This window comes from Bufo bufo, chromosome 8 (assembly GCF_905171765.1).
Source record: "Bufo bufo chromosome 8, aBufBuf1.1, whole genome shotgun sequence".
Classification (NCBI taxonomy): domain Eukaryota; kingdom Metazoa; phylum Chordata; class Amphibia; order Anura; family Bufonidae; genus Bufo; species Bufo bufo.
The window spans coordinates 45,027,051-45,054,791 of NC_053396.1; the positions used below are offsets into that span (position 1 = coordinate 45,027,051).

A 27,741-nucleotide genomic window follows, 5' to 3' on the forward strand; every position below is an offset into this window, starting at 1 on the left:
ATATTTTTGATTTGTCAATGTAGCCCCGTTTTGCTGTGCTGACAGCTTTGAACACTATTAGCATTCTCTCTATCAGCTTCATGACGTGGTCACCAAGAATGGTTTTCAAACAGCTTTACTTTCCCTGGATGTGTTTGGAGCCATTGCCTTGTTGAAAATAGATACCATGAAGTGCAAACTCAAATTTTGTCTCATCAGACCAAAGTACAGATTTCCACTGCTCCAGTGTCCGTTGCTTGTGTTTCTTGGCCCAAGCAATTCACTTCTTCTTGTTCCTCAGTAGTGGCTTCTTTGTAGCAATTCAACCATAAAGGCCTGGTTCTCACAGTTTCCTCTGATTAGTTGATGTTGAGATGTGTCTGGTATTTGATCTCTGTAAAGCATTTATCTTGGCCCTAATTTCAGGTGCTTTTACTTTACAGTTTTTGAGGCTGGTAACTCTAATGAACATATCCTTTGCAGCCGAGATAACTCTTGGTCTTCAGTGGTCCTCATGAAAGCCAGTTTCATGATAGCGTTTGATGGCTTTTATAACTACACTTTAGAATACCTTAAAATTTCTGGAAGTTTTCTGAATTGACTGACCTTCATGTCTTAGGGTGCATCACAGGACCATATCCGCTTTGCTGTCTGCAAATTACAGAACCACAAAAATATGGATGTAGTCTGTGTACATCCCACATGCACCATTGAAAAATGCCCATTCTTATTCACAAAACGGACAAGAATAGGACAGGTCCTATAATTTGTGGCTGTGCATGCCAATGTGCATTTGCCCAAAAAATACGGATCACACACAGACCAGAAATTATTTGGATTATTCCTGCCATAATGTGGATAAGAACCATAGTAGAATAGGAATAAAGACTACAGTATATGGAACTGTGTGCTAATCCTACCTCTGCAAAACACAACTGGTGGTTTCAGACACATTGTAAAGGCAAGAAGTTTCAAAAATGAACTCTTTACAAGACATATTGTACTTGTTAACTGAAAACTATTCCAGACGACTACCTCATAAAGTTGACTGAGAGGATGCCTAGAGTATTGAATGCTGCTATTAAAGCAAAAGGGAGCTGCTTTGAAGAATATAACTTTTTGGTTTACAAAGGGGTTGTGCACTATTGGGGGGTTTGCAAACCCCTACACTTTGGCAGACCTGTGCAGGGAAGCATACCTACCTACTTCCCGGTGCTGGCTCCTTCTACTCTCAGCTTTGGCATCTCCACTCTGCTCCCAGGATGTAAGCTTCAATTTTCACACCTGGTTACATGACGCAAAGGGGACAGATCACCACTGCAGTCATGGACTGACTGCAGCAGCATTAAAATGGAAGTTTACATCTTGTGAGCAAAACAGAGAAGCCAAGGCCACAAATAGAAGGAGCCAGCATCAGGAAGCAGGTGAGTATGCTTACCTTCGCAGGCCTGGCAACGAGATTGTGGGTTGCCAACCCTCTCCCCAAAACCCCTTTAATTCCATGTGTTCCATCATCATTTTCATGTCTTCAAAATGGAATGAAAAAGGCTGTCCAATCTTTTTACTGGTACTGTATATTGAGGAACTTTCTTTCATGAGTGTGCCTTGAAATATTTTCCTTACAATCCCTTTATCTCTTAGTAATTCATGATGACATGCAACATGTTGGATGTTTAAAAGCCTTTAAAACAGAAATGTTGTTAATGTGAGCGAAGTGTATCTTAAAAATTACAGCTAGAGATGAGCGAATTTTTTAAAATTCGATTCGGCTGGTTCGCCAAATTTTTTGAAGAAATTCGGTTCAATCCGAATTTATTTGCGACGAATCGAAACAGCTATTTCCTGGCTGCAGAGAGCCTTTATAGTGGTGTAGAACACTGTGCCTTGCAGTAACACACATAGGGAGTCTGCTGTGGTAGTGAAATAATACTGTGAGTCCGTATGACATGCAGATGACAGGCATCACTCTTAGAATCACTGCACAATTCACTTATTTGGGCAGTTACGGGACCAAAACTGACCAAATAACTCAGGTCAATGTTAGCGCCAAGAAGAAGCGCACTCCTTTTACACCCTGAGCAGCTGATTCCACATAGATGTCTACAGAACCTGTTCTAGTAAACGCTTATAGAAGAAGAGCCCCCCTGACAGAGTGGAGAGGATGTCAGCAATAAGTTTGTGTTGACGTCACTGATTTTTTTGCCCTCCCTCTGATCCATCAGCACAATAACCCCCAAAAAAAGGACCCTGTCTGTGGAGCATCCTCATCCCACAAGTAATGAGATATGTGGACTGTGTTTAGCAGCAGGGAACAGGACTTTTAGAACATCTTCTTGTTATCTTTTGTCAGCAGCACAATGCAGTAGTAATGCCAGTTGTTAACATGCCTACTTAACTACTATTTTCCTGCTGTCAGTGCCCAGAGCTGTGTTAAAATGCAATGTCAGGACTGCCGTGCATGTACACAGGAGTCCTCAAAATTATTCTAGCACAGCACTGCAGTCTGGACTATGTATTTGAGTGTAGCTTTACTAGCTGACAGTGGAGGAACGGGGGCAGTATTGAAAAAAAAAATTGATCTGGACTCTAGACTTTATCTAGATCTAGACTTTATCTGTAATTCTACTCATTTAGTGATACTGCTAAAAGTCCAAGATTCCCTTTAAATAACTAATACACAGTTTCTCCTGCACAAGGAGCTTTATGTGTTATTTCTGCTTTATGATGACTATTAAAGTTTTTAAGTGATGCTTTTCTTGGCAAATTCTTACAGCTTTTTGCAGGACACTCACATAAAGTACATCAATTATTGAGGAAATCCTGGAATGTAGCCTTAAAACTAATGACAAAAATGTTTAACATCAATGACAGAACTCCTTACAAGTGGAGCTGCTAGATGCGTCCTCACTGTGCCTGTATTTCTCCTTCCTTATAGGCTTAAAGCCGTTTTACTATGTGGACTGGGAATTTATAGCTAATGAAATTAACATTTAATGCCATGTTCTTGAAGATGCTTTGCATTGTGCAGTAGCATTAAATGGAGATTCCCATGACAGTGCAAAGCTCTCGGCTAGGTTAACTGCACACATTTACAGGCCTAACTGAGGTTGGAAGCAAGTGTTTTCTAGGTTGACAGAGAGATCAGAGATTTAAATGCCTCTTCTGAGAAAAGCTTTGTGAACTATCATAGACCTTGATATGACCTCTAATTTCTCCGATTAGTTTTCTACACTGCACTTTGAGAGGAGGGAGTGAGAGCTTTCATTTGACTTCTCCTGCAAAAGTGATGACTGAACAAACTCATTCACAGATCATTAACTATAAAATATTTAAAAATCTGCAGGCTCTGTTTGCGTTCAGGTGTTTAAGGCGGATTGTACCACAACAATACTTATATCCATTTCTTGGCTTTCATTTCAGATGATGACTGCACTGACTCCTTCACTCCCAATCAAGTTGCCAGAATGCACTGCTATCTGGACTTGGTTTACCAAGGATGGCAGCCATCCTTCAAACCATCGCCAGTAGCGATTGCTCCACAGATTGTGCAGCACACCGTTACTTCAGTCACCCTGGAGTGGTTTCCACCCATTGATGGATACATCTTTGAAAGGTGAACATCGAGGAAGTTATGCAACACAACAAAACTCTCTTCTCATCTCTATGATAAAGAGGCTCCAAAGTACTAGACAAAGTGGGAAATTTGGGAGGGAGAACCATTGATTGTATTTAATTGTATGGGTGGTTTCATATGGCATCCAATATAGGAATAGGATTTTTAACATGTATAGTATAGTGTTTTGTTGGGTGAAGGTTGTTATGACATGTAATTTTCTGAATCACCTGAATCATAGCGGAACATTTGGCTGCTCAATAGCAGTAGCATACATACAGTAGAGCTGAAGGGCGCAGATTTCTTGTATGTTACTTGCTATAGATTGATCTGGCGCTGGCTTAAACTTGTGCCTCCCATTTAAAACATCCCTTTCCTTTCAGCTTAGGTAATCTATGCCAAAAAAAACATCCTTCTGTCCCAGGGAGTTTGGACAAAATTGGACCCCTAATCAACTTGGACAGAAGGACTTATTTGCTGCACTCCTTTTCCTGATCCTTGGGTTAATAGGACTTATGGAGATAAATTCTTACACAAGTTGTCAGCATGCATCAAAATAAGGGATACAACTAGGAATGAGTGAAGTTTTGGAAAATTTGATTTGGATACTCTGCTGAATGTTTACAAAAATTACTTAGTCACAAAGTGGGTGCAATAACAGGGAGCTGCAATAGTGCCACTCCCCATCATTGTACCCCTCAGATGCATCTGAGAGTAATAAAAAAATAAAATCATCCTTACCGCCTCCATTTGATGGCAACGGGCCGGCCGCCGCCATCTTGCTTGAAGACCTTGTGCAAAATCTTGAACGGCCCGAGATGACGTAATCATGGACTGGATTTGAGCCAAGATCTTCAATCAAGGTGGCGGCTGGCGGTCCGTCGCGAGTAAAAGGAGGAGGTAAGTATGATTTCAGGTTAAATCGATTCGCTACCACGAAGCACAAGGAAATTTGGATTTGCGGCAAGTCAAGTTGATCCTGAAATTATGATCGAATTCCACTTCATTGGAGTCGATTCACTCATCTCTAGATACAACCAATCTGGTCTATACATATTTAATGGATTTATATCATGACATCCAATTTAATTAAATATTAAAATCCTACTGGAATTGTTCTAAATCATGTTTTGGCCTCTAAGCTCAAGGTCCCTAAGCTTACGGGAAGGATATGTTTTAAGTTGGAGGAACAAGGTTAAGCTATTGCACACGAGATAAATGTGTAACAAGTAACATACAAGGTCCATGCCTGGTGTTTGTATTATCTTGTGGTTGGGGAGTCAAGTTAAAGGGCCAGTTTATACGGACCAATAACAGCCCAAAACAAGTGCCAATCAGTGATATAACAAGGCGATTAGAGGGTCTTAGAGGGTCTTTTACATGGGCTAATGGAAACTGCATGGGGGACAAACAATCATTCGTACAATAGCTTGTCCCGCTTACAGTTTGAATATTCTCAGTAGCACATCCCCTGCTTACACAAGTCGATGTACAGCTGACAAATGATTATATTAACATGTTGACCAAGCCTCAATGCTAGACCATGGCTTAGGCTTAGGTCATACCTAGCTTGTGCTTCTTCTGTTCTTTATGCTGCCTTTAAGTTATTAATGTCCAAAATGGCTGTGAGTTAACTGCAGTTTAATATATTAGGCAATGGTATTTTGAATAGTATTCCTTAATAAACATCTGTTCCCTGTGTGTGGAAGTGATTCAAGTAATAAAGTAAGGCAGCAGCATGGTATTCAGATTCCCCAAAGTGGCCCTCCTGGCACCATCAGCAGAATACAAGGAGCTGTTTACATCAGTGCATTGCATAAGCACATTTCTACAGCTGTTCCAGTCTTTCCAGTTACTGAATTCAGGTGCCGAAAACTGACTTCAAATACCTGCTGCCTCTACTTATTGCAAGAATCACACGAGTATACTTATATACACCATATATAGAGAGAGATTTAGCTAATAGACATATATTAGAGAATTCTCTAAAATGTTAGATAGTTGTAATCACCAAAAGCAAGAAGGAGTCTACTGTAGCAAAAGTTACATATTCTATATCCGCCAGCGACCCACTGGTTGTACAGTACAATAACTTGGTGCCACCTGCTGGGAGATAATGAAACATAAGTGCAATGATGTACGGCTGCCTATGTATCACTGCATCTTTGAAATTCACTTGAGAGTTACTTTGTCATGGATCATTGGAAAGACTGCTGTATCTAATATACTGTATAACTTGTATGTGATTTCTAATTTGTGTGATGGTTGTTTCTGATTTTATTAGAGATTTGGGATCGGCGTGTCCCTTGTGTGTGGAGAAAAGGATCTTGGTTCAGTATGGTTCAAATGCATCTTCTCCAGTGCCCTGTAGCCCATCTGGTCATTGGAGCCCTAGAGAAGCTGAAGGTGAGATTACTATTCTTCAGAGCTAAGTATTGCTATTGCTATTATGCTTCATTGTAATATATAATACACATTATTATAATGACAAATTAGGTGCTGGAGAGGAATTTTCTACTTCTTACTAGAATTGATTATGAATAAGACTTTAAAGATCTGGAGACTGTCATGGCCCAATAACGTATTCTATCCTGAATAAATAGCATAGAGTTATCGCAAACATATGGTTGTATCCAAAAACCAGTACCTTCTACGTGATTAAAATAGGTTACTTCCTCTGTAGGAGTAGCTATTCTGAATCATTTCTCTGCAGTACATCATCTTTCATGTCATTAACTAGGCCCTCCAGCAATGTTTATGGACATATAATGCTAAAGCAGTATCTTAGCACTGTAATTTGCTGTATTCCATCATTGTGATCCTATCATTGTGATAACTGTGATCTCTGTCTGACTACCCGTCTAGAGCTTGTCCTCCAGAGGAGACCGGATGATAGTCTGACCTTTTTGGCTATCTTGCTGTGAACTACAGGATCACATCATGACTAATAAAATCCCTCCTGGCAGCTTTCAGACCCATCTTCTCCCTACCAAGCTCTGCCTTGTTCCTCTATAGGTCACTCCACAGAGCACTGCTTAAAGGGGTTGTCTCACTTCAGCCAATAACATTTATTATGTAGAGGAAGTTAATATAAGCTCATAATTTACTCATGTTCCTTTGCTGGCTGGATTCATTTTCCATCACATTATACACTGCTCATTTCCATGGTTACGACCACCCTGCAGTCCATCAGAGGTGGCCGTGCTTGCACACTATAGAAAAAAGCACCAGCCTATGTGAGCTCCCACGGTCCCGGCCACCAGAGAGGCTTGCACTCTTTCCTATAGTGTGTAAGCACGACCACCACTGATGGAGTGCCGAGGTCTCTTCAAACAGCTGATCAGTGGGGGTACTGGGAGTCAGACCCCCCACGATCTGATATTGATGACCTATTCTGAGGATAGGTCATAAATATGTAAATCACAGAGAACCCCTTTAATGAAGGCTCAGTCTCTTCCACATAAAATCTTAGCCATAAGTCCCAAATACTTTGCTGCTCTTGTGTCTTTGATTCAAGAGGGCAAGAGCTGCCACATTTTATGTCTCATTAAGGAACAAATGATTGATCACAATATTGAGGCTAGGGAACAAGAGGATCTCACCCAGGACACTGATTGGGACCTTCTGATAGTTTATTAGACGCGAGCACATGAGAAAATGGAGCATGGTGAGGGGGGAAACCGCTAAAGAAAAATGTGTTAAGCATAGGGAACAGTATAGTTGTGAAGATATTCTGCCACAAAATGCTATACAGAAAAATTCCTTTAGTCTACTGCTTGATGACTCGGTTTCCATGAAAAATAATCCAAAAGTCTGTTTTAATCTGAAATCATACATTGATCTGGAATTTTGCAGAACCAGAGAGTGAAACCCAAGTGGCTACACGTCAGGCAGAAAATCTCATGGGTTACTGTCAATAATTTGAAAAATAATAATCTCACAAATGATGGATTACTGGAATGTTCTATGTATTTACAGTTAGAGCTGATGACATTGTTGCCAAGGTTAGAGATGTGTGTTCTCAGTTCCTGGAATAAATACAGTATGAAATTGAATATGATATCATGTTAGAGCTGTGGTCTATTGGAGGAAAGGAGTATTGTATTGACTTGGGGTTTACTACACTAAACGTGATTCTGTTTGTCAGATTTTTACTGGTCTGATGGCAGCGTACAAAGTTTTAGTTAAAATACACATTTTCTGTCATTTGTAAATGCTTATATTGTACTTCAGGCAAAAGGGCCCATGCCACAATACAATGTTATCTTTAGCTTTCTTAGACATATTGATCCACTTTATTACTTCATTGGCTGAAATCCATAATGCAGTTCCTTGGAATTCCAAGACTCTTGTGAACAATAACCAAAGAATTTTCAGAAACAATAATATTTTGTTCAAAGAAAAAAAGCAGTGCCAGTCATGATTCATATGACTTAAACATTTAGGCCTTCCCTATAATGAGATGGGCACCTTTTCAGTTACAGTAAGTGTGTGATCACTAACACTCAGAGAGTCAGGCTTACACTTGTGACAAATATTCACATATGCAGCATGCACTGTATACACAAATACAGTATAAAGCATATACACACACAGTTTATACACACAAATATAGTATATAGCAGTGGTGGTGAACCTATGGCACGGGTGCCAGAAGCGGCACTCGGACCCTGAAAAAGTCTATGGTGTACGAATATGCCTTAGAATTTTACTGCCATTCATCAGCGCAGGGCGCACTATGAATGGTACAGGCAGCGCACTGAATGTAGGCAGTCTATTTTAGCTAATGATAAAGTACATGAAAGATATACTATATTGGACTGTAGTATTCAGATTAAATTGCGGTGTTGGCACTTTGTGATTAAATAAGTGGGTTTTCGGTTGCCGTTTGGGCACTCTATCTCTAAAAGGTTCACCATCACTGGTATATAGCATATACACATGCACACACATACATCTGACATTTGTACACATATAGTATACAGACTATACAAACACATATAGACAACATGCACACACCATCATTCACTATTTTGACTAGTTACATCAGGGAGATCCAATGCACAGAACACGTGTACGGTTCTGCACAGACATTATTAACATATGCCATCTGTTTACAAATATCCTCCAAAAATTGCCAAATTCTGCATAATTGGTTCATATGACCCCTTTATCACATCCCAAATTAATTTAGACCCCAGACCAGACCCCATAGTGTATTCAGACACAAACCACAGAGTAAATTCTCAGGTGCCCAGATAAGTACAGTCACACAAAAAAAAAAATACAGACCCCAGACCAAAGTTCAGGGTTATTTTTATTTATTTGAAAGTGCTAATTACATGGCGCTGTACATCAAGAGGATAACACATACATTAACAAACTGATACAGAAGGGGAGAGGAATCTGCCTGCATGAGGGTACAATCTACAAGGAAGAGGAAGGACACAGTAGGTGAAGGTAAAAGCTGCTCATCTGGTTGTATGGTGGCAGCATGCATATTGTAGTCTGTAGGCTTTCATAATGAGGTGGGTTTTCAGGTTGCTTTTGAAGGTTTGGGAGGTTGGGGGAGAGCCTGATATGCCGGGGTAGCTAAGTTGATGAAGTTTCAGGAAAAATTTGATTTGTCATGAATCCGAATTTTCTTGCACTTTGTGGTACCAAAATTGGATTTTTCCCAAAATGGCTGCTGCACATGTTACAAAGTGAAAGGAGGAAGCCAACCAGCCAATCAGTAGATAGCCAGACCCTGTGATGTCACAGCTCTATAAAAATCCCCATCCTGTCCGATCTCTGTCATTGTCCAGTGAACCGACTATAGGTAAAGATGTGACAAGTGCTAGAGACAGTGATTAGGAAAGACTTTATTTGAAAAATATTAGTTTTCAACAGTTAAGAGACAGCACTGAGATAGTGTAGGGAGATAATTTGGGGGTTCACATTTCTTTTATGCATAGGTAAATCCATTAATCCTTGATTCTGCAATTGGCGTGAAATTGCGGCTGATAATACTGTTTTTGGGGTGTTCACGCTCTTTGATACATAAGTAAAGCCATTCATCCTTGATTCTGTAATTTGGGTTAAATTGCATTCTGATAATACTGATTTTTGGGTGGTCACATTCTTTTATACATAAGTAATCCTTTATTGATTAATCCTTGATTATGGGGTGAAATTGTGGCCTGATAATACTGATTTTGGGGTGTTCACATTCTTTTATACATAAGTAAATCCATTCATCCTTAATTCTGTAATTGGGGTGAAATTGCGGCCTGATACTGATTTTGGGTATTCACGTTCTTTTATACATAAGTAATCCTTGATTAATCCTTGATTCTATGGTCAAATTGTGGCCTGATACTACTGATTTTGGGGTGTTCACATAATTTTATACATAAGTAAATCTGTTAATCCTTGATTTTCTAATTGGGGTGAAATTGAGGCCTGATACTACTGATATTGGGGTGAACAGGTTCTGTAGAAATCTATGTGGAATCAGCTATGTAAAAGGAGAGCACTCTTACACTCTATAGCAGAATCATGGGCCACTGCACGGTTAAGTCCTTTATACCTGAAGCTAACATTGACCTGTAAGGCTGAGTTCACACTTCCATTATTTGGGCAGTTTTGACTGAATTTGCTGGGCAATGGGGAGCCTTTGAAGAGTTTGGCAGAGGGGAGCAGCTGAGAAGAAACAAGAGTATAGGTGGATTAACCAGGCAACAGAGTTGAGGATAGATTGGAGGGGCGCGAGAGTGCTAGATGGGAGGCAACAAAGTAGGATGTTGCATTAGTCTAAACGGGAGATCACTAGGGATTGCACTAGCATTTTAGTTGACTCAGGGGTGAGGAAGGAGCAAATACAAGAGATGTTCTTGAGTTGAAAGCTGCAGGTGGAGGTAAGGGTTTGGAGGCATGGCTTGAAGGACAGGGCAGAATCAAATGTTATCCCCAGGTAGCGGACCTGTGAGACTGAAGAAAGCATCATGCTATTAACTATGATGAATAGGTAAGACAGGGGGCAGAGTGACATGGAGGATGATGAATTCAGTTTTCTCCATGTCAAGTTTTAAGAAGAATGAAGATATAGTTCACCTTGGGGTTCTGTATAGCAGGGAAGTGACATCTGAACCGAAGAGATAGATCTGAGTGTAGTCAGCATAGAGGTGGTATTGGAAGCCCTTGGAATCTATAAGCTGCTCCAGGCAGAATATATCAATGGAGAAAAGTAGGAACCCAGGACAGGACCTTGAGGGACACCAACAGAGAGGATGGGGGTGGTGAGGAGGTGGTATATGAATGGGAGACACTGAAGGTTCTGTTGGTGAGGTAAGAGGAGATCCAGGAGAAGTCCAGGTCTCTGATGATGAGAGATTAGATGGTTTGTCAGTGTTTAGTACTGGTGCCTTGCCGCACTGGAGTCTTAGGTTCAAATCCAACCAAATACAACAGATGACTATCGTTTATACAGGTATGTTCTTTCAGTGTTTGCATGAGTTTTCTCTGGGTACATACTGATAGGGAACTTAGATTGTGAGTAGAGATAAGCGATTTTTTTAAAAATTCAATTCGGCCGGTTCACCGAATTTTTAGAAAAAATGGCTATTTCCTGGCTGCAGAGATCCTTTATAGTGGTGTAGAACACTGTGCAATGGGGGTCTGCTGTGGTAGTGAAATAATACTGTGAGTCAGTATGATATGCAGATGACAGGCGTCGCTTTCGGAATCACTGCACACTTCACTTATTTGAGCAGTCACGAGGCCAAAACTGAACAAATAACTCAAGTATGAACTCAGCCTTACAGGTCGATGTTAGCGCCAAGAAGAAGCGCGCTCCTTTTACACCGTCGTCAGCTGATTCCACGTAGATTTCTACAGAACCTGTTCTATTGAACTCTTATACAAGTAGAGCCCCCCGACAGAGTGGAGTGGGTGTCAGCAGTAAGTTTGTGTTGACGTCACTGATTATTTTGCCCTCCCTCTGATCTGTCAGAATAATAACCCCCCAAAAAACGGATCCTGTCTGTTGAGCATCCACCTTCACTCGGTCAGCATTTGGTCAGTAATCCATCAGTATTGCTAATGCCAAAATAACAGGAGTGGATCCAAAACAGAGATGACACGTGAATGGAATATTTGAATGTCTTCTGTGTTTTGTACCCACTCCTGGTTTTGGCTACCAAATCACAAGCCAATTCTGATGGGACCATACAGGCCTTACAGCTTCTACACAGACAGGATCCGTTGTGCGTCTCTTTTTTCCTTCCTTCTGACAGATCAGAAGAAGGGTCAAATAAATGATGATGTCAGCCAGGCCGAAAGGCAAAATAGTGGCCCAGTCATGAAATGGGGAGGGTGGGAACAGCATGAGTCCACAGAGTGGCCCTATGACATAGTGGTGAGGTGGTGTCACGATCCCTCCCATGATAGAGGTGAGAAGATCTGAGAGACTGGCGGCATGTGAGAGTATCTGACAGTCTCTCTGTTTTCTCCTTGCAGTGTTGTTGTTTGGTAATGACCACACCTCTTGTCAGGTGCAGCTTGTGGTCATTACTGAGGCTCTATTTAGTTCTGACTCACACTGCTTACTATGCGGTTGATATTTCCTGCTGGAGTTGGTTGAGCTGGTGTGTTGTTCCTTTAGATCTCCTACTCCTCCGTTCTTCTTTAAGCTAAGTGCATTTTGTTTTGCATTTTGTTGTTCGCTTCTGTTTGTTGTTTTCTAGGCCTCAGAAAGACGCTGGTTCCTTCATCTGGGAACAAACCAGTAGTCTCATTCCCCGCCACCATTCCTAGGGCTTTCCAGGGTTTCCAGGGCTAAGGTTACGGTGTATGAGTATTTCCACCTTCAGGGTTTACTCGTTTTGGCAGGAGTCAGGGAGAGATCTAGGGATTCCTAGCAGGTCACCATCCCTCTCCCTTAGCTTTGAGGCCTAGACTCCGGTCTATTTCCTTCTGTGTGTTATCTGGTGTTTCCCCCTTCCCATTACTTGTGACAGGTGGAAGAAGCATGAGAAGACACATAGTGTCCCAATGACAGAGTCTGGAGGTGGCGGCAGCATCAGGAGGAGGCCACAGAGTGGCAAAATGACAGTGTGGAGGTGGTGGCGGAATCAGCAGGCCACAGAGTGGCACAATGACAGAGTGTGGAGGTGGAGGCGGTCGCAGAGTGGCACAATGACAGATTGTGGAGGTGGCGGCAGCAGCATCAGGAGGAGGCATTAGATGTGAGGCATCAGGCGGGTGGCAGCATCAGAATAGTAGCTGAGGCAGGATAACAGAAGAAACCAGTCTCTTTTGTCAAAGTGTTGGTGTGGCACCATGGATGATCTAGTTTGATGCATCAGGCATTGGTGGGTGGAAATCCTGGCTGATCCACGCCTGATTCATCTTGACAAAGGTCAGTCTTTCCACATTTTGGGTGGACAGGCGAGTTCTTTTTGGGGTAACTATGGTCCCCGCTGCACTAAACACCTGCTCTGATGCCACACTACTGGCAAGGCAGGACAGCTTTTCCAGGGCAAACTCTGCTAGTTGCGGCCACAAATCCAGTTTGGCTGCCCAGTAGTCCAGCGGATCTTCAATGTGGGGTGCCAGGGTACTGTCCAAGTATGCCACAACCTGCTGGTTCAGGTCCTGCTCCAGGTCTAGCTGCTGCTGCTGGTGAGTAGTTTATTCACTAGGTGGGTGAAGAAAGCTGCTCATCAGTGACTCAAATTGCTGCTGATGGAGCTGGAACTGCTCCTACCCCCCACTCTGCCACAGAAGCCATGGCAGAGGAAAGTGAGTGCAGAGGGCCCCCCCCACCCGGTCAGACCTGCGAGAGCATGGACGATGGCGCAGATAGGCAGCGGCCAACTCACTACATAGGATATCTCTATAGTAGTTCAGTTTGTCCTCAGAGGGTGTAAAAAAAAGCCCCCATTTTGGACCGGTAGCGAGTGTCCAACAAGGTGGAGAGCCAGAAGTCATCCCTCTGCTGAATGGTGACAATTCAGCTGTCACTACGCAAACAAGTGAGCATGCATCGGGCCATTTGTGCAAGTCACTCGGAGGGACTCCCTGCCTCCATCTCCACGATGTGTCTGGGTCCTCTGCCTCATCTTTCTCATCGCCCTGTAGCTCCTACTCCTCCATTTCAGCCCCACAGGGCTCAAGTGGCCATGAGATCTAGGTGCCACATCTCCAGTCCCCTGACCAGCCAGATTTAACAGCATCTGTTCCAGGACATGAAGCAGTGGAATGACGTTGTTCATCCCGTAGTCCTGGCGACTGACAAATAACGTGGCCTCCTCAAAGGGCCTGAGCAAATGGCAGGTGTCACGCATGAGCTGCTACTGGCTGACATCGAAGTTACACAGAGGAGTACTCCTGTCCGCGTGGATCATCAAGAAATCGTTTATGTCCTTTCTCTGTTCGTATAGTTGGTCCAACATATGGAGGGTGGAATTCCAACAGGTGGAAACGTCGCATATCAGCCTATGTTGGGGGATGCTGTTCTGCCACTGCAGCTCAAGGAGGGTGTGCTTTGCGGTAGGCGAGTGGCTGAAGTGCATGCAAAGTTTCCTGGCCATTTTTAGGATGTCTTGCAGTTGGGTGGAAGACTTCAGGAACCGTTTGACAACCAGATTGTACACGTGTTCCATGCAGGACGCATGGCTCAGCCCTCCTTGACGCAGCGCAAACACCATGTTCTTCCCATAGTCAGTCATCATGGTTCCGATTTTGAGTTGTCGCGGAGGAAGCTAGGATTCGATTTCTTGATGAAGGTTACGGAGCATTTCCTCCCCTGTGTGATTCTGTTCCAACTGCGTGACAACATGGAGGCGGAAGCAGCGTGACCTGGCCAAGTTGCTGGTGTGGCTGTGCAGGAACCACATTCACTCAGTGGGCCATAAATGACATGTACTATCCCTGACCATAGTTACAGCTCCACACGTCGACGCTGCCGTGCACTTTGGCAGACACCGACAGGCTCAAAAACTAGCCAACCTTCTGTTCTACATATTTGTGCAGGGCTGGAACTGTGTTTTTGGCAAAGAAATGATGGCTTAGGACTCTCCACCTCGGCTCAGCACAAGCCATCAGTTCAGAAAGGTGCAGAGTCCACCACTTGGCAAGGGAGGGACTGCAGCACCAGCAACTCGGACAGGATCACATTCAGCTTCTGCACACATACTGTTGTAAGCTGCCACCCTCTTCTCCCGATGATGAAGAAGCCCCTAATTCACCTGGCTCCCAAGTACAATCAGCTACATTATCATCATTGAGTACTGTCTGCACATCACTGATGTCCTCCTCAATGGTCTCTGGGTCAGGAGCCTCACCGCTCGCAACACCAGCTCCCACACCACTCTCCTCATTACTACTTGCCCGCCTAGCGGAGGAAGCGGCGGATGTCTCCTCCACATCATGGCTGGCCAGTATCTGTTGACTGTCCTCTAGTAGCTCGTCCTCGCTGTATAGTGGGACTGAGCCCACAGCATATAATACTTCTCTGGCTGAGGGAACAGAAAAGGACAGAGGCAGGTTGAGGACAGGTGAGGGTACAGGGCCTGCTCCCGGGCCATGTCAACTAAGGGTTGTGTCTGATGAACCCGCCACCGACTCTTGGCTGGGGGTGTCTGATGTCACTTGGGATGAAGTGGATGACCAAGTCAACCATTCAAGAACTGCTGGGTTGCTGGTCAAGACACGACTGCTAGATGACACCAGGAGCTCAGGCCTCTCTCTGCGACTCCTGCTGACATGTCCCTTTACTCTGCTATGACCTGTGCCTGCGCCAGAAACATTTAGGCCTCTGCCACTCCCCTCTGCAAGACATGGCACTTCTCTGTCTAACATACTGTTAGATCAAATAAATAAATAAAAAGGAAATTAAAACACCCCTAAAAAGTCTGTAATTTTCTCACTTCACCACACAACGGCTAATACTTTTTTTGTGCCACTAATACGTGACAAAAATTGCTTTCGAACATATAACTGCACCGCTGAACGGCAAATATATATTTTTCTTTTTTCCACTTATACACTCCACAAAAGGCTTTAGAACATATATCTGCACCGCTGAACGGCAAATATATTTTTCTTTTGCACTAATATACAACAAAAAGGGCTTTAGAACATATAACTGCACCGCTGAACGGCAAATAGGTCCTTATTATTTTCCACTTATACACAACACAAAAGGCTTTAGAATATATAACTGCACTGCTGAACGGCAAATATATATATTTTTTCCACTTATACACACCACAAAAGGCTTTAGAACATATAACTGCACCACTGAACGGCAAATATATTTTTCTTTTGACACTAATACATGACAAAAAGGGCTTTAGAACATACAGGGAGTGCAGAATTATTAGGCAAGTTGTATTTTTGAGGATTAATTTTATTATTGAACAACAACCATGTTCTCAATGAACGCAAAAAACTCATTAATATCAAAGCTGAATATTTTTGGAAGTAGTTTTTAGTTTGTTTTTAGTTTTAGCTATTTTAGGGGGATATCTGTGTGTGCAGGTGACTATTACTGTGCATAATTATTAGGCAACTTAACAAAAAACAAATATATACCCATTTCAATTATTTATTTTTACCAGTGAAACCAATATAACATCTCAACATTCACAAATATACATTTCTGACATTCAAAAACAAAACAAAAACAAATCAGTGACCAATATAGCCACCTTTCTTTGCAAGGACACTCAAAAGCCTGCCATCCATGGATTCTGTCAGTGTTTTGATCTGTTCACCATCAACATTGCGTGCAGCAGCAACCACAGCCTCCCAGACACTGTTCAGAGAGGTGTACTGTTTTCACTCCTTGTAAATCTCACATTTGATGATGGACCACAGGTTCTCAATGGGGTTCAGATCAGGTGAACAAGGAGGCCATGTCATTAGATTTTCTTCTTTTATACCCTTTCTTGCCAGCCACGCTGTGGAGTACTTGGACGCGTGTGATGGAGCATTGTCCTGCATGAAAATCATGTTTTTCTTGAAGGATGCAGACTTCTTCCTGTACCACTGCTTGAAGAAGGTGTCTTCCAGAAACTGGCAGTAGGACTGGGAGTTGAGCTTGACTCCATCCTCAACCCGAAAAGGCCCCACAAGCTCATCTTTGATGATACCAGCCCAAACCAGTACTCCACCTCCACCTTGCTGGCGTCTGAGTCGGACTGGAGCTCTCTGCCCTTTACCAATCCAGCCACGGGCCCATCCATCTGGCCCATCAAGACTCACTCTCATTTCATCAGTCCATAAAACCTTAGAAAAATCAGTCTTGAGATATTTCTTGGCCCAGTCTTGACGTTTCAGCTTGTGTGTCTTGTTCAGTGGTGGTCGTCTTTCAGCCTTTCTTACCTTGGCCATGTCTCTGAGTATTGCACACCTTGTGCTTTTGGGCACTCCAGTGATGTTGCAGCTCTGAAATATGGCCAAACTGGTGGCAATTGGCATCTTGGCAGCTGCACGCTTGACTTCTCTCAGTTCATGGGCAGTTATTTTGCGCCTTGGTTTTTCCACACGCTTCTTGCGACCCTGTTGACTATTTTGAATGAAACGCTTGATTGTTCGATGATCACGCTTCAGAAGCTTTGCAATTTTAAGAGTGCTGCATCCCTCTGCAAGATATCTCACTATTTTTGACTTTTCTGAGCCTGTCAAGTCCTTCTTTTGACCCATTTTGCCAAAGGAAAGGAAGTTGCCTAATAATTATGCACACCTAATATAGGGTGTTGATGTCATTAGACCACACCCCTTCTCATTACAGAGATGCACATCACCTAATATGCTTAATTGGTAGTAGGCTTTCGAGCCTATACAGCTTGGAGTAAGACAACATGCATAAAGAGGATGATGTGGTCAAAATACTCATTTGCCTAATAATTCTGCACGCAGTGTATAACTGCACTGCTGAACGGCAAATATGTTTTTCTTTTGCCACTAATACATAACAAAAAGGGCTTTAGAACATATAACTGACACCGCTGAACGGCAAATGAAATATTTTTTGTGTCACTAATACACGCCAAAAAGGGCTGTAATTTTCGCACTTCACCACACAACGGCTAATAAGCCCTTTTTTCCCACTAATACAAGCCAAAAAATGCTTTAGAACATATAACTGCACCGCACAAGGGCAAATAAGAAGTAGAAATATTTCCTTGTAATAAACCCTGTTCATGGCTGTATCAAACAGCACTTCCACCCCAATAACAAGAACGGTTTGTTGGAATTACAAAGTTCTATAATGGCAATTTGGATCCCCAGTCAGTGAAGCAAAGATTGCTCCTATTACCCAGGCTGTTACCTCCCCTACTGAACCCTGTTCTACATAAATGCTGTGGAATGATTCCTCCCTATCCTTTCCCTACACCTTGAATAATCTTTCCCTGAACTTGTAAATCGTTTTTTTAAGTCTTTGAAGTCTTTCCTAGCACTGTCCATAGAGCTTGCTTACATCTGTCCTTGCACTAAGTACACTGGAAAATGGCAGAATCCAAGATGGCTGAGGCTATTTATAGGGCTGTGACATCACAGGGCTTGCTTGTTGCTGATTGGCTATGGCATAGCATTATGGGTGATCCCGCGTTCCCAGAGTTCCTTGCTCCATGTCCTCACACGTGCAGCAGCCATTTTAGGGGAAAAAAATTATTTGTTACCACGAAACGTGAGGAAATTCGGATTCGGCGCAAATCCAATTTTTCCTGAAATTCGGATTAAATTCCACTTCGTCAACTTCAATTCGCTCATCTCTAATTGTGAGCTCCATTGAGGACAGCAAACAATTATGTGCGATTGTGGGCTTTAAAATAGAACTAGATGTATGTCTGTAAAAATTTTGGGTTGTCCATGATTTTTGTTTTATTTGTCCAGAATTTTTTTTATTTATTTCACTTATATAGCACTGACCTATTCCACGGTGATTTACAGACATTATCATTGTATAATGCCTTGAAGCACAACAAATCCAACATTAAATAGGTTGCTCACTAGAAAATGAAACTAGCAGCACCATATGAAAAATTCCTGGACAGTTCTTGTATTTCAGACCCCTACATCAATGCACTGTTGGAGAAAAGACCAAGCAGGAGATTTGCACTGCTCATGTATTGAAGCATGTATAGTGGAAACTGAAAAAATAATTTAAGCTCTTTTCTGTCAGGCTTTACAGAGGGCAGGGGACACACACACACCAGATAGTAGACTGTCTGTAAATTTACAAATGGTTGGCAACCATTGAATAATGATTGGCAACCAAATGGATTGAAACTATGTGCCCAGGTATAGAGAATAAGAGAAGATACGGAGAATTACACACAGTATACAGGAGAAGAGAAGTGGTACTGTGCAGTGTCCACGTATACAGAATAAGAGCAGATACTGAGAACTATACCCAATATAGTATGTGATTTGTTTCAGGCTTATTGCAGAGAGAGAAAGAGAGAGAGAAGCCTAGTATGCTACTCTTGGTTTGTTGGCAATATATATGTGTTGTCTAGGGGTTACTCGTTCCTAAGCCTATCTGATGACACTAAATGTATGATGTACTAATTTTAATATATTTTTACTAGAAACCCAGAGGAGCATTGACTGGCTCATGATAATCCTCATGTATACTTGGAAACCTCCATAAAAAAAAAATAGTACCCCGACCAATGTCTCTCAGGCAGCAAAGCCTGGTAAAGGGTAGTTACTAAGTATGAAGTGAATTCCTGGTATGAGACAGTTTTCCTTTCCTTTTGGAAAAGAGTCCAAATTAAATGTTTCTTTTCCACAGTTGCATTATGTGGAGATACAAGCAAAGCAATGTATTATGAAAAAACACAGATGAACAGTTTGAGGCTACCACTAAAAAGTTAGTGGATAAAAAATTGGGTAAAATTATTCTATGAAGCACAAGGAGATTGTATAAATAAACATACTAGAGATGAGCAAATCAATTCTATCAATATGGATTTCATCCTAAAATAAAATAAAATAATAAAAAGAATTGGATTCGAACAAACTCAGACATTTTGCAGTTCAAGAGAGAGACCCACATGTAAAAAAAATGTGCAATTCAGTTTTCTTTCCAAAAAAAGATTAACAAAAGCTGAGTGTTTCACAACTACAGCATAGCCTTCCAGTCATTGCTCAGCCTTTTAAACTGACTTGACTAGACAAATAGCTAAGCCAGCCTCACATCTGCAACTAGCTCTTTTAGAACAAAGGCCCTTTATCAGAGCAGAGCAGATAGAATCAACTTTTCTAGTTTAGAGGCCTTGGTGGGACCTCTGGCTGGGTATTCTTTTTATTATGGAGACCAGTAATCTATATGATGACTCTGATAGAATAGGCAACACTCCTCTGGGTTTCTGGGAAAATATATATACAAATTAGTATGTCTAGCATCAGTTGGCATTAGAAAGAATTACCTTTATTATCCTTTATGTCAGAAAATCTAATTGAAATATTTTCCCCAAAAACCAAATGCTATGCAAATAAGATAAAGTAATTCTCTCTGATGCCAGCTGTTAGACATACTAATTTGCAAATATTTTCCCCAGAAACCAAGAGGAGCATTGCCTAGCCTACATTAGTCCTCACATATATTAACTGGTCACCATAATAGGAATATGGAATGTTTGGTCACCTCTAATCCATATATACAGAATAAGAGCAAATACGGAAAATTGCACCCATTATACAGGACAAGAGAAGTGGCACTGTGCAGTGTCCATATATACATAATCAGGGGCACATCTATTAAGCCCGGCAACTTAGACACCATTCTTAATTGTGCCTGCGCTGCTGGAGGAAGAGCCAAAGTTATGTGGAGGCACAAAAGTTATTTTTTTTAAAAAGGGCTAGACTTGTTGCGTTTGTTCCTCCTACCTCCAAAAAGGCAATAAAAAGTGATCAAAAAGTCATATATACCTAAAAATATTGCCATTGAACAAAAATTAAAAAATATATATTATTGAGCAAAAATAGTGAAAATAAAATTGGTTTTGCAGTAACTGGCATAATAAAGTTACCCTGTCAATTATTCCACATGGTGGTGGGTTTTGGGTAATCCTGTCTAAAAAATGTAATAGTGATTTAAAAGTTGTTTGTACCCAAATGTTTAGGATAATTGTAATGATATAATTGTAATGGATGCAACATAAACTACAACTTGTCCTGCAAAAATGTAATCCTTGCATCAATGTGAAAATTAAAAGGTTATTATATTTTTTTAAGTGTATTCATTGAGCAAAAGAAGTAAAAAATTAGCTACAGTATATAATTTTCATGAACCCAGTGGTATTGTACCTAACCTATAACTGCAGCCTCTGTATAGCTAGACTGATGCTATTCAGGAGGGTGGGCATGAATAATCATTAGATAGTTACAGTTCTCATGGTTACCTTAAGATTCAATACTAATAAAGAGGCAGTAAAAGACTTATAATTGAGTAAATTAGTAATTTTTGAAATTTTTCAGGCAAGCCATAGAGTATGTGAAATTATACAGTACCATGATTTCCTTGATCATAGTCTGGATGGGGCAGAAGAGAATCTGTCACCAGCAACCTACCTATCCAACTGTTTGTATAGACATATAGCTGTGATTCACCTGATTAAAACACAAGTTTTATTTTGTTGATCTGAGGCTCCATTCATGAGTTATGATTAGTGTTGATCGAGCACCAAAGTGCTCGTGTGCTCGAGTAGAACACTTCCCGATACTCGGGTGCTCTACAGAACACCCGAGCACAATGGAAGTCAATGGGAGAACCCGAGCATTAAACCGGGCACCCCCTGCTCTGAAAAGGGGAGATTGTTGGGACTCTAGTTCGGCTTAGGAGTGCCTGCTCTGACTCCATATATAGCTATGTCCATATATGGAGTCAGTGCTTGGGCACACCCAGTGTATTTAAATCTAATTTAGCCTCTATTTCTGAAAAGTTTCTGATGGGATTTTAACTCACAACCTTCTACATTACAGCCAAGAATCTTAACCACTACACTATAGAGCTGCATGGCCATAAAAAAAAAAAATAATAATAATATGACTTCTGCTGTATAGGAATACTTATTAGTAGTAAGTATTCCTATACAGCAGAAGTCTCATATTTTTCTTTTCTTTTATTTAGGTAACTGACCATGCAGCCCTATAGTGTAGTGGTTAACATTCTATGCTGTAATGTAGAAGTTGTGAGTTCGAATCCCATCAGAAATAGAGGCTAAATTAAATTTAAACATATATATAACTTTTTAGCCATAATTTATTTACATATATTATTATATATTTAGAATATATAATATATTATAATATATGTAAATATATTATGGCTAAAACATCAATAGTAGTTTCCTACATATTATGCATTCATATATATCAGAAGTATGATTATATATACAGTACAGACCAAAAGTTTGGAAACACCTTCTCATTCAAAGAGTTTTCTTTATTTTCATGACTATGAATGCATCAAAACTATGAATTAACACATGTGGAATTATATACATAACAAACAAGTGTGAAACAACTGAAAATATGTCATATTGTAGGTTCTTCAAAGTAGCCACCTTTTGCTTTGATTACTGCTTTGCACACTCTTGGCATTCTCTTGATGAGCTTCAAGAGGTAGTCCCCTGAAATGGTCTTCCAACAGTCTTGAAGGAGTTCCCAGAGATGCTTAGCACTTGTTGGCCTTTTTTGCCTTCACTCTGCGGTCCAGCTCACCCCAAACCATCTCGATTGGGTTCAGGTCCGGTGACTGTGGAGGCCAGGTCATCTGGCGCAGCACCCCATCACTCTCCTTCATGGTCAAATAGCCCTTACTTTCAAAGTTTTCCCAATTTTTCGGCTGACTGACTGACCTTCATTTCTTAAAGTAATGATGGCCTCTCGTTTTTCTTTACTTAGCTGCTTTTTTCTTGCCATAATACAAATTCTAACAGTCTATTCAGTAGGACTATCAGCTGTGTATCCACCTGACTTCTCCTCAACGCCACTGATGGTCCCAACCCCATTTATAAGGCAAGAAATCCCACTTATTAAGCCTGACAGGGCACACCTATGAAGTGAAAACCATTTCAGGGGACTATGTTTGTTATGTATATAATTCTACATGTGTTAATTCATAGTTTTGATGCCTTCAGTGTGAATCTACAATTTTCATAGTCATGAACATAAAGAAAACTCTTTGAATGAGAAGGTGTGTCCAAACTTTTGATCTGTACTGTATGTATATATATATATATATATATAGTAATTACACATTTTTTACAATTACTAAAAAAATATAAAATATATAAATTTAATTTAGCCTCTATTTCTGAAATGATGCTGGTGGGATTTTTTTAAATCACCATCTTCTACATTACAGCCAAGAACCTTAAACACTACACTATAGAGCTGCATGGCCAGTTATAAAAAAAACATAAAATATGAGACTTCTGCTGTATAGGAATACTTACTGCTACTAAGTATTCCTATACAGCAGAAGTCTCATTTTTTTTTTTTTTTAGAGACTGGTCATGCAGCTCTATAGTGTAGTGGTTAACATTCTTGGCTGTAATGTAGAAGGTTGTGAATTTGAATCCTGCCAGAAACATTTCAGAAATAGAGGTTAAATTAGATTTAAATACACTGACTTGAGCCAAACTTCGGCCAAGCATGCTCGATCAACACTAGTTATGATACTTTTTCTTCATGTACAAATTAGTCTTTTGGTGCAATGGGAGCATTTCCACTGCTCTTCTTAAACCCAAGCTCCACTTGTTTTAATCACAGACTTATTAAGTACTACTGACCTCTTTGTGTGCTACTGTTTAGAAAAAAAGTGTATAAATTGACAGTATCCTCCATTAACCCAAGTTGTTGGCATCTGACATAACCGATACGGACACACTTGTCTGGACCGCCAGACATTATGCACGTTCCATGTGTTTATAAAAATAAGGCTGAGTTCACATCAAGGATTGTAAAATTGATATTTTGGTACCAGCGCTGGAATAGCAAAAAGAACAGGGGATAGTTTTTATAAAATTTCGATTTGCTAATAGACGATTACCTGTTCCAGTAAGGCAGTAACTTGGTGTCAGGTAAGTTGTATGGTGGGTATCCAGTCCAGCGATGTAGTGGAATAACTCGCAGTGCTTCTTGCTCGACCTCAAAGCGCGTGCGCCGCCCCGGCCGGTGGCTGGCCTGCGCGCGAAGGAGCTATGTTGGTATAAGGTTCTGGAGCGTGTAATGTGACGTCGCAACAGTCCTGCGGAGAGATCCAGAGACCAAAAAGCGATCCTGCGCGTTTCGAAGCCTACGGGCTTCTTCGTCAGGGATAATTGCTATGTTTGTTCCCTGGATTAAATAGGTGCCCGGTCCCCATGGCAACTGCTATAGTTTACATCGTCCGTATTCCCGCATGTGATCCTAAATAGGTTAGTGTTAAGATGCGATTATTTGTAAATTCAGTATGTATACAGGTGGACTACCACTGGTCCACCTGTATACATACTATCACTGGTTCACCTGTATACATACTATCACTGATCTACCTGTATACATATTATCATTGGTCTACTATGAGTGAATTATGGGGAGACCGCCAGGACCGTATTAAATTTGTTCAGTCCTTCTTTAATAAACCCAAACTCTCTCCAGAGGTCTGTGACATACATGGAGACAACATTGAGGAAGCCCTGGTAGGTATTAAAAAGCTTGAAAGGCTTCTAATTACAGAAATGAGAGACTTATGGGAAATGGCATCACTAGAAAGATATTTGGAATCCGATAAAATACCAAAGGGACTCCAAATTCATAAAGCACTAACAAGTGACCTAGGTGGCCCGGAAATTATTGAAGAATGGAATTTATTATTCCATGAATTTTCTAAAAGAACAGTATTGTTTATTATAGAAAAAAGAAGAGTTGGACTAATTAAAATAAATCGAAAAATAAAGGAACTGTTTGAAAATCTCAAACCATATAAAAATCACAAAGAAATAATTAAAATTTCTAGATCTATTAAAACACGGATAAGAACGAAAGAGAATGAAATTATTAATACCAAAACAAAGAAATTTGATAGGGACTTAACAACACCAACAGGGATCAGAGATAGGATCGTAACAGATATAGAACACAGTGGTAGTACCCATTATAATACAATAGATAAAACTATGTGCGAAGATCAGGATACGTGTTATAGCGATTTTTCAGTCTATGATGACAACTCTAATGACAATTTAACTTATATTGAGACAAAAAGACACAATAAACAATCCGCAACAATGAGTAACACACATAGTTCACCTGAACAACAGCCCCTAGTACCTAAGGTGGTGATACAGGCAATTAGAACCAATGGATCTATACAAACTAACAATCGGTATGATATATTGGAGTCATTGGGTAAAGACCAAAATCACAATGACTCCATTGATACAGTAGAAAGTAGAGATAATCATGTTCAAACACATCATGAAGGAACAACAAATACTGGAATGCATCACCAAACGTCTAACAATACCTCTCCGAAAAGTTATAGTTCAATAGTGAAAACGAATACTAATAGACGAGTTAAAGAAAAACTTTAAAAAACGGATAATATAATAAAAAGAAAGACAATAAAAAGGGATTTTTTTCAGGCAAGACCTTCCCAAAGAAAAAAACAAAAAGAGGTACAAGAGGTAAAGGGTTAACCAAGAAGCTTTTAACCAAACGTAAGAAAGGGCAGGGCATATATAATCTTAGTAGCTATACCCTGAAGGACAATGAGTTGGCCCTATTAGAGAAGGGTCTCAAATTCGCCCCTACTTCAAAATTTTGCCCGTTCTATGCGTTTGTAGGTATAAAGAAATTTCTAAGAAATTTGGCTTTGAAAAAATATTTTATAAAAATGAAAGATACCCCATGTCCTAATATTAACAAATTTACCCAGAAAGCCAGTATAACACTTTCTAGAAGAAATAAGAATAATCCGCAATCTAACATCAAACCAATAGAAAATAAGCGACAAGCCAAATGTCAGACTACAGATGACATTGGGCGACAGAATGTTGAGGACCCAGGTACTTCAACCAGGACTCCTCTACATACAACATTGAGACCCAAATCGAATTTTAATCCCTTGGGTGAATATTCTGATGCATTCACTGCATTTCAAACCCTGGTACTGAGAGATCTACGTAGAATCAATCCCAATAATAAACGATCGGGCCCCCAAAATGTATCTCTTTGGGAAAAAAAAGCCATCCGGACATTACATCCGGACATTACATCCGGACATTACAAACTAATAATAAAATTGTGATAAGGCCTGCAGATAAAGGGGGAGGGATAGTCATCTTGGACGAGGATTCTTATAATAGGGAGTCAACACGACTCCTTAATGATAAGAAAACATACAAAAAATTGAATTTTGACCCGACAAATATATACAAACACCAACTTGGATCACTTACTAAAAAAGGAAAAACAAAGGGCATATTAACTTCTGAAGAAGCGGCATATATAAATAACCAATGCCCTAAGATTTCTATCTTTTACTATTTGCCTAAAATCCACAAAAGTCAAACGAATCCACCTGGCTGTCCAATTATTTCGGGAATTGATAGCCTGACAGCTAATCTATCTAAATACATGGATACCTTGCTACAATGCCATGTACAGAAACTTCCAGCGTATCTTAAAGATACCAAACATATTCTACAACTTCTGGAAGATGTAAAATGGGAGGATGGCTACATCTTGGGGACCCTGGATGTCACCTCCTTATATACTGTTATCGAAAACACAAAAGGTAGGACAGCAACAGAATATTTTTTTAGAAAAAGATGGGAATATGCCCAAGGAAATAAAGTTTATTGGAAATTGTGTCATGTTCATCCTCACACACAATTATTTTAAATGTAATCATGAGTTTTATTTGCAGACATGGGGTACAGCGATGGGGACCAGATTTGCACCGAGTTTCGCAAATCTATACATGGGCCATTGGGAGGATACCGCCATTTTTCCCCATGGCAGGCTCGGTGCGAATCTGGTCCTCTGGAAACGTTTTATTGATGATATTGTTTTTATTTGGAAGGGTGGAGAATCCGAATTGAACCACTTTTAAATGATTTAAATAAAAATGAATTTTATTTAGAGTTCACACCTAATTGCAGTAAACAGCAAGTAAATTTCCTAGACCTTACAATATATATTGAGAAAGGGCAGATTCACACAAAGACATATTGTAAGCCCACTGATTGTAACAGCTTTATCCCTCTTAGAAGCTGCCATCTACCCACATGGCTTATTAATATCCCCCGAAGTCAATATATCAGGATACGCAGGAATTGCACAGATATCACTCACTTTGAGGAAGAAATCATAGATCTAAATACAAAATTTATTGAGAAGGGGTACAAAATGGAGGATTTAGAACCAACTATTAAACATATTAGAGAGGTAGACCGTAACCTATTACTCCAGGACAAACTGCAGGACCCCTCAAAAACCTATGAAAACGACTGTGCTAGTGCCCCTATCAAAATTCCGATAATCACTACATATAGTGAAGGGGCACCAACCCTCAAGAGAATTGTTAGAAAACACTGGGAAATGTTACGACAAGACAAACTAATAGGAGACAGGATTCCCATGAATCCTACCTTTATATTCAGGAAGGCTTCAAATTTGGCCACGATGATAGCACCCACCCTGAAACAAGCTCAAATAAATAAATCTACTCATATAGTACAAAAAGGTTTTTTTCCATGTAAATTGTGCAAAAATTGCAAGAAAATTAAATACGGTACAACAAAATTCCCTATCACAGAAATAGGGGATAAACATCATTTATATAAAATCAATCACTACATCTCATGTAATACTCATGGAGTAATATACTTTATTAAATGCCCCTGTCTTAAATTATATGTGGGTCGAACCAAACGGGAATTAAAGATTAGGATGGGGGAGCATCTAAATAACATATTGCCACCCCCTGTCCCACCATTATGCCCAACATCATGCAGGCAATTTCACCGGTTCCATTTTTGGGGGCATTGAAAAAGTCAAATTAAATGCGAGAGGTGGGGACTTCATTAAACAGATGTCACGGTGCGAAAGCAAATGGATATTTAGATTGAACAGCCTAGCACCAAATGGCTTGAATC

The 27,741-nt window shown here is 40.6% G+C and overlaps 1 protein-coding gene across 1 annotated transcript in view; it reads left to right on the top strand.

Annotated features, from left to right (window-relative positions):
• The window catches only part of PAPPA (pappalysin 1), a 455,318-nt gene that overhangs the window by 181,086 nt on the left and 246,491 nt on the right, over window positions 1-27,741 (top strand). Inside the window, exons 5-6 of the mRNA XM_040405874.1 lie at window positions 3,400-3,592; window positions 5,877-5,998. Of these exons, the coding sequence (XP_040261808.1) occupies window positions 3,400-3,592; window positions 5,877-5,998 (315 nt within the window). The remainder of the gene's footprint in view (window positions 1-3,399; window positions 3,593-5,876; window positions 5,999-27,741) is intronic.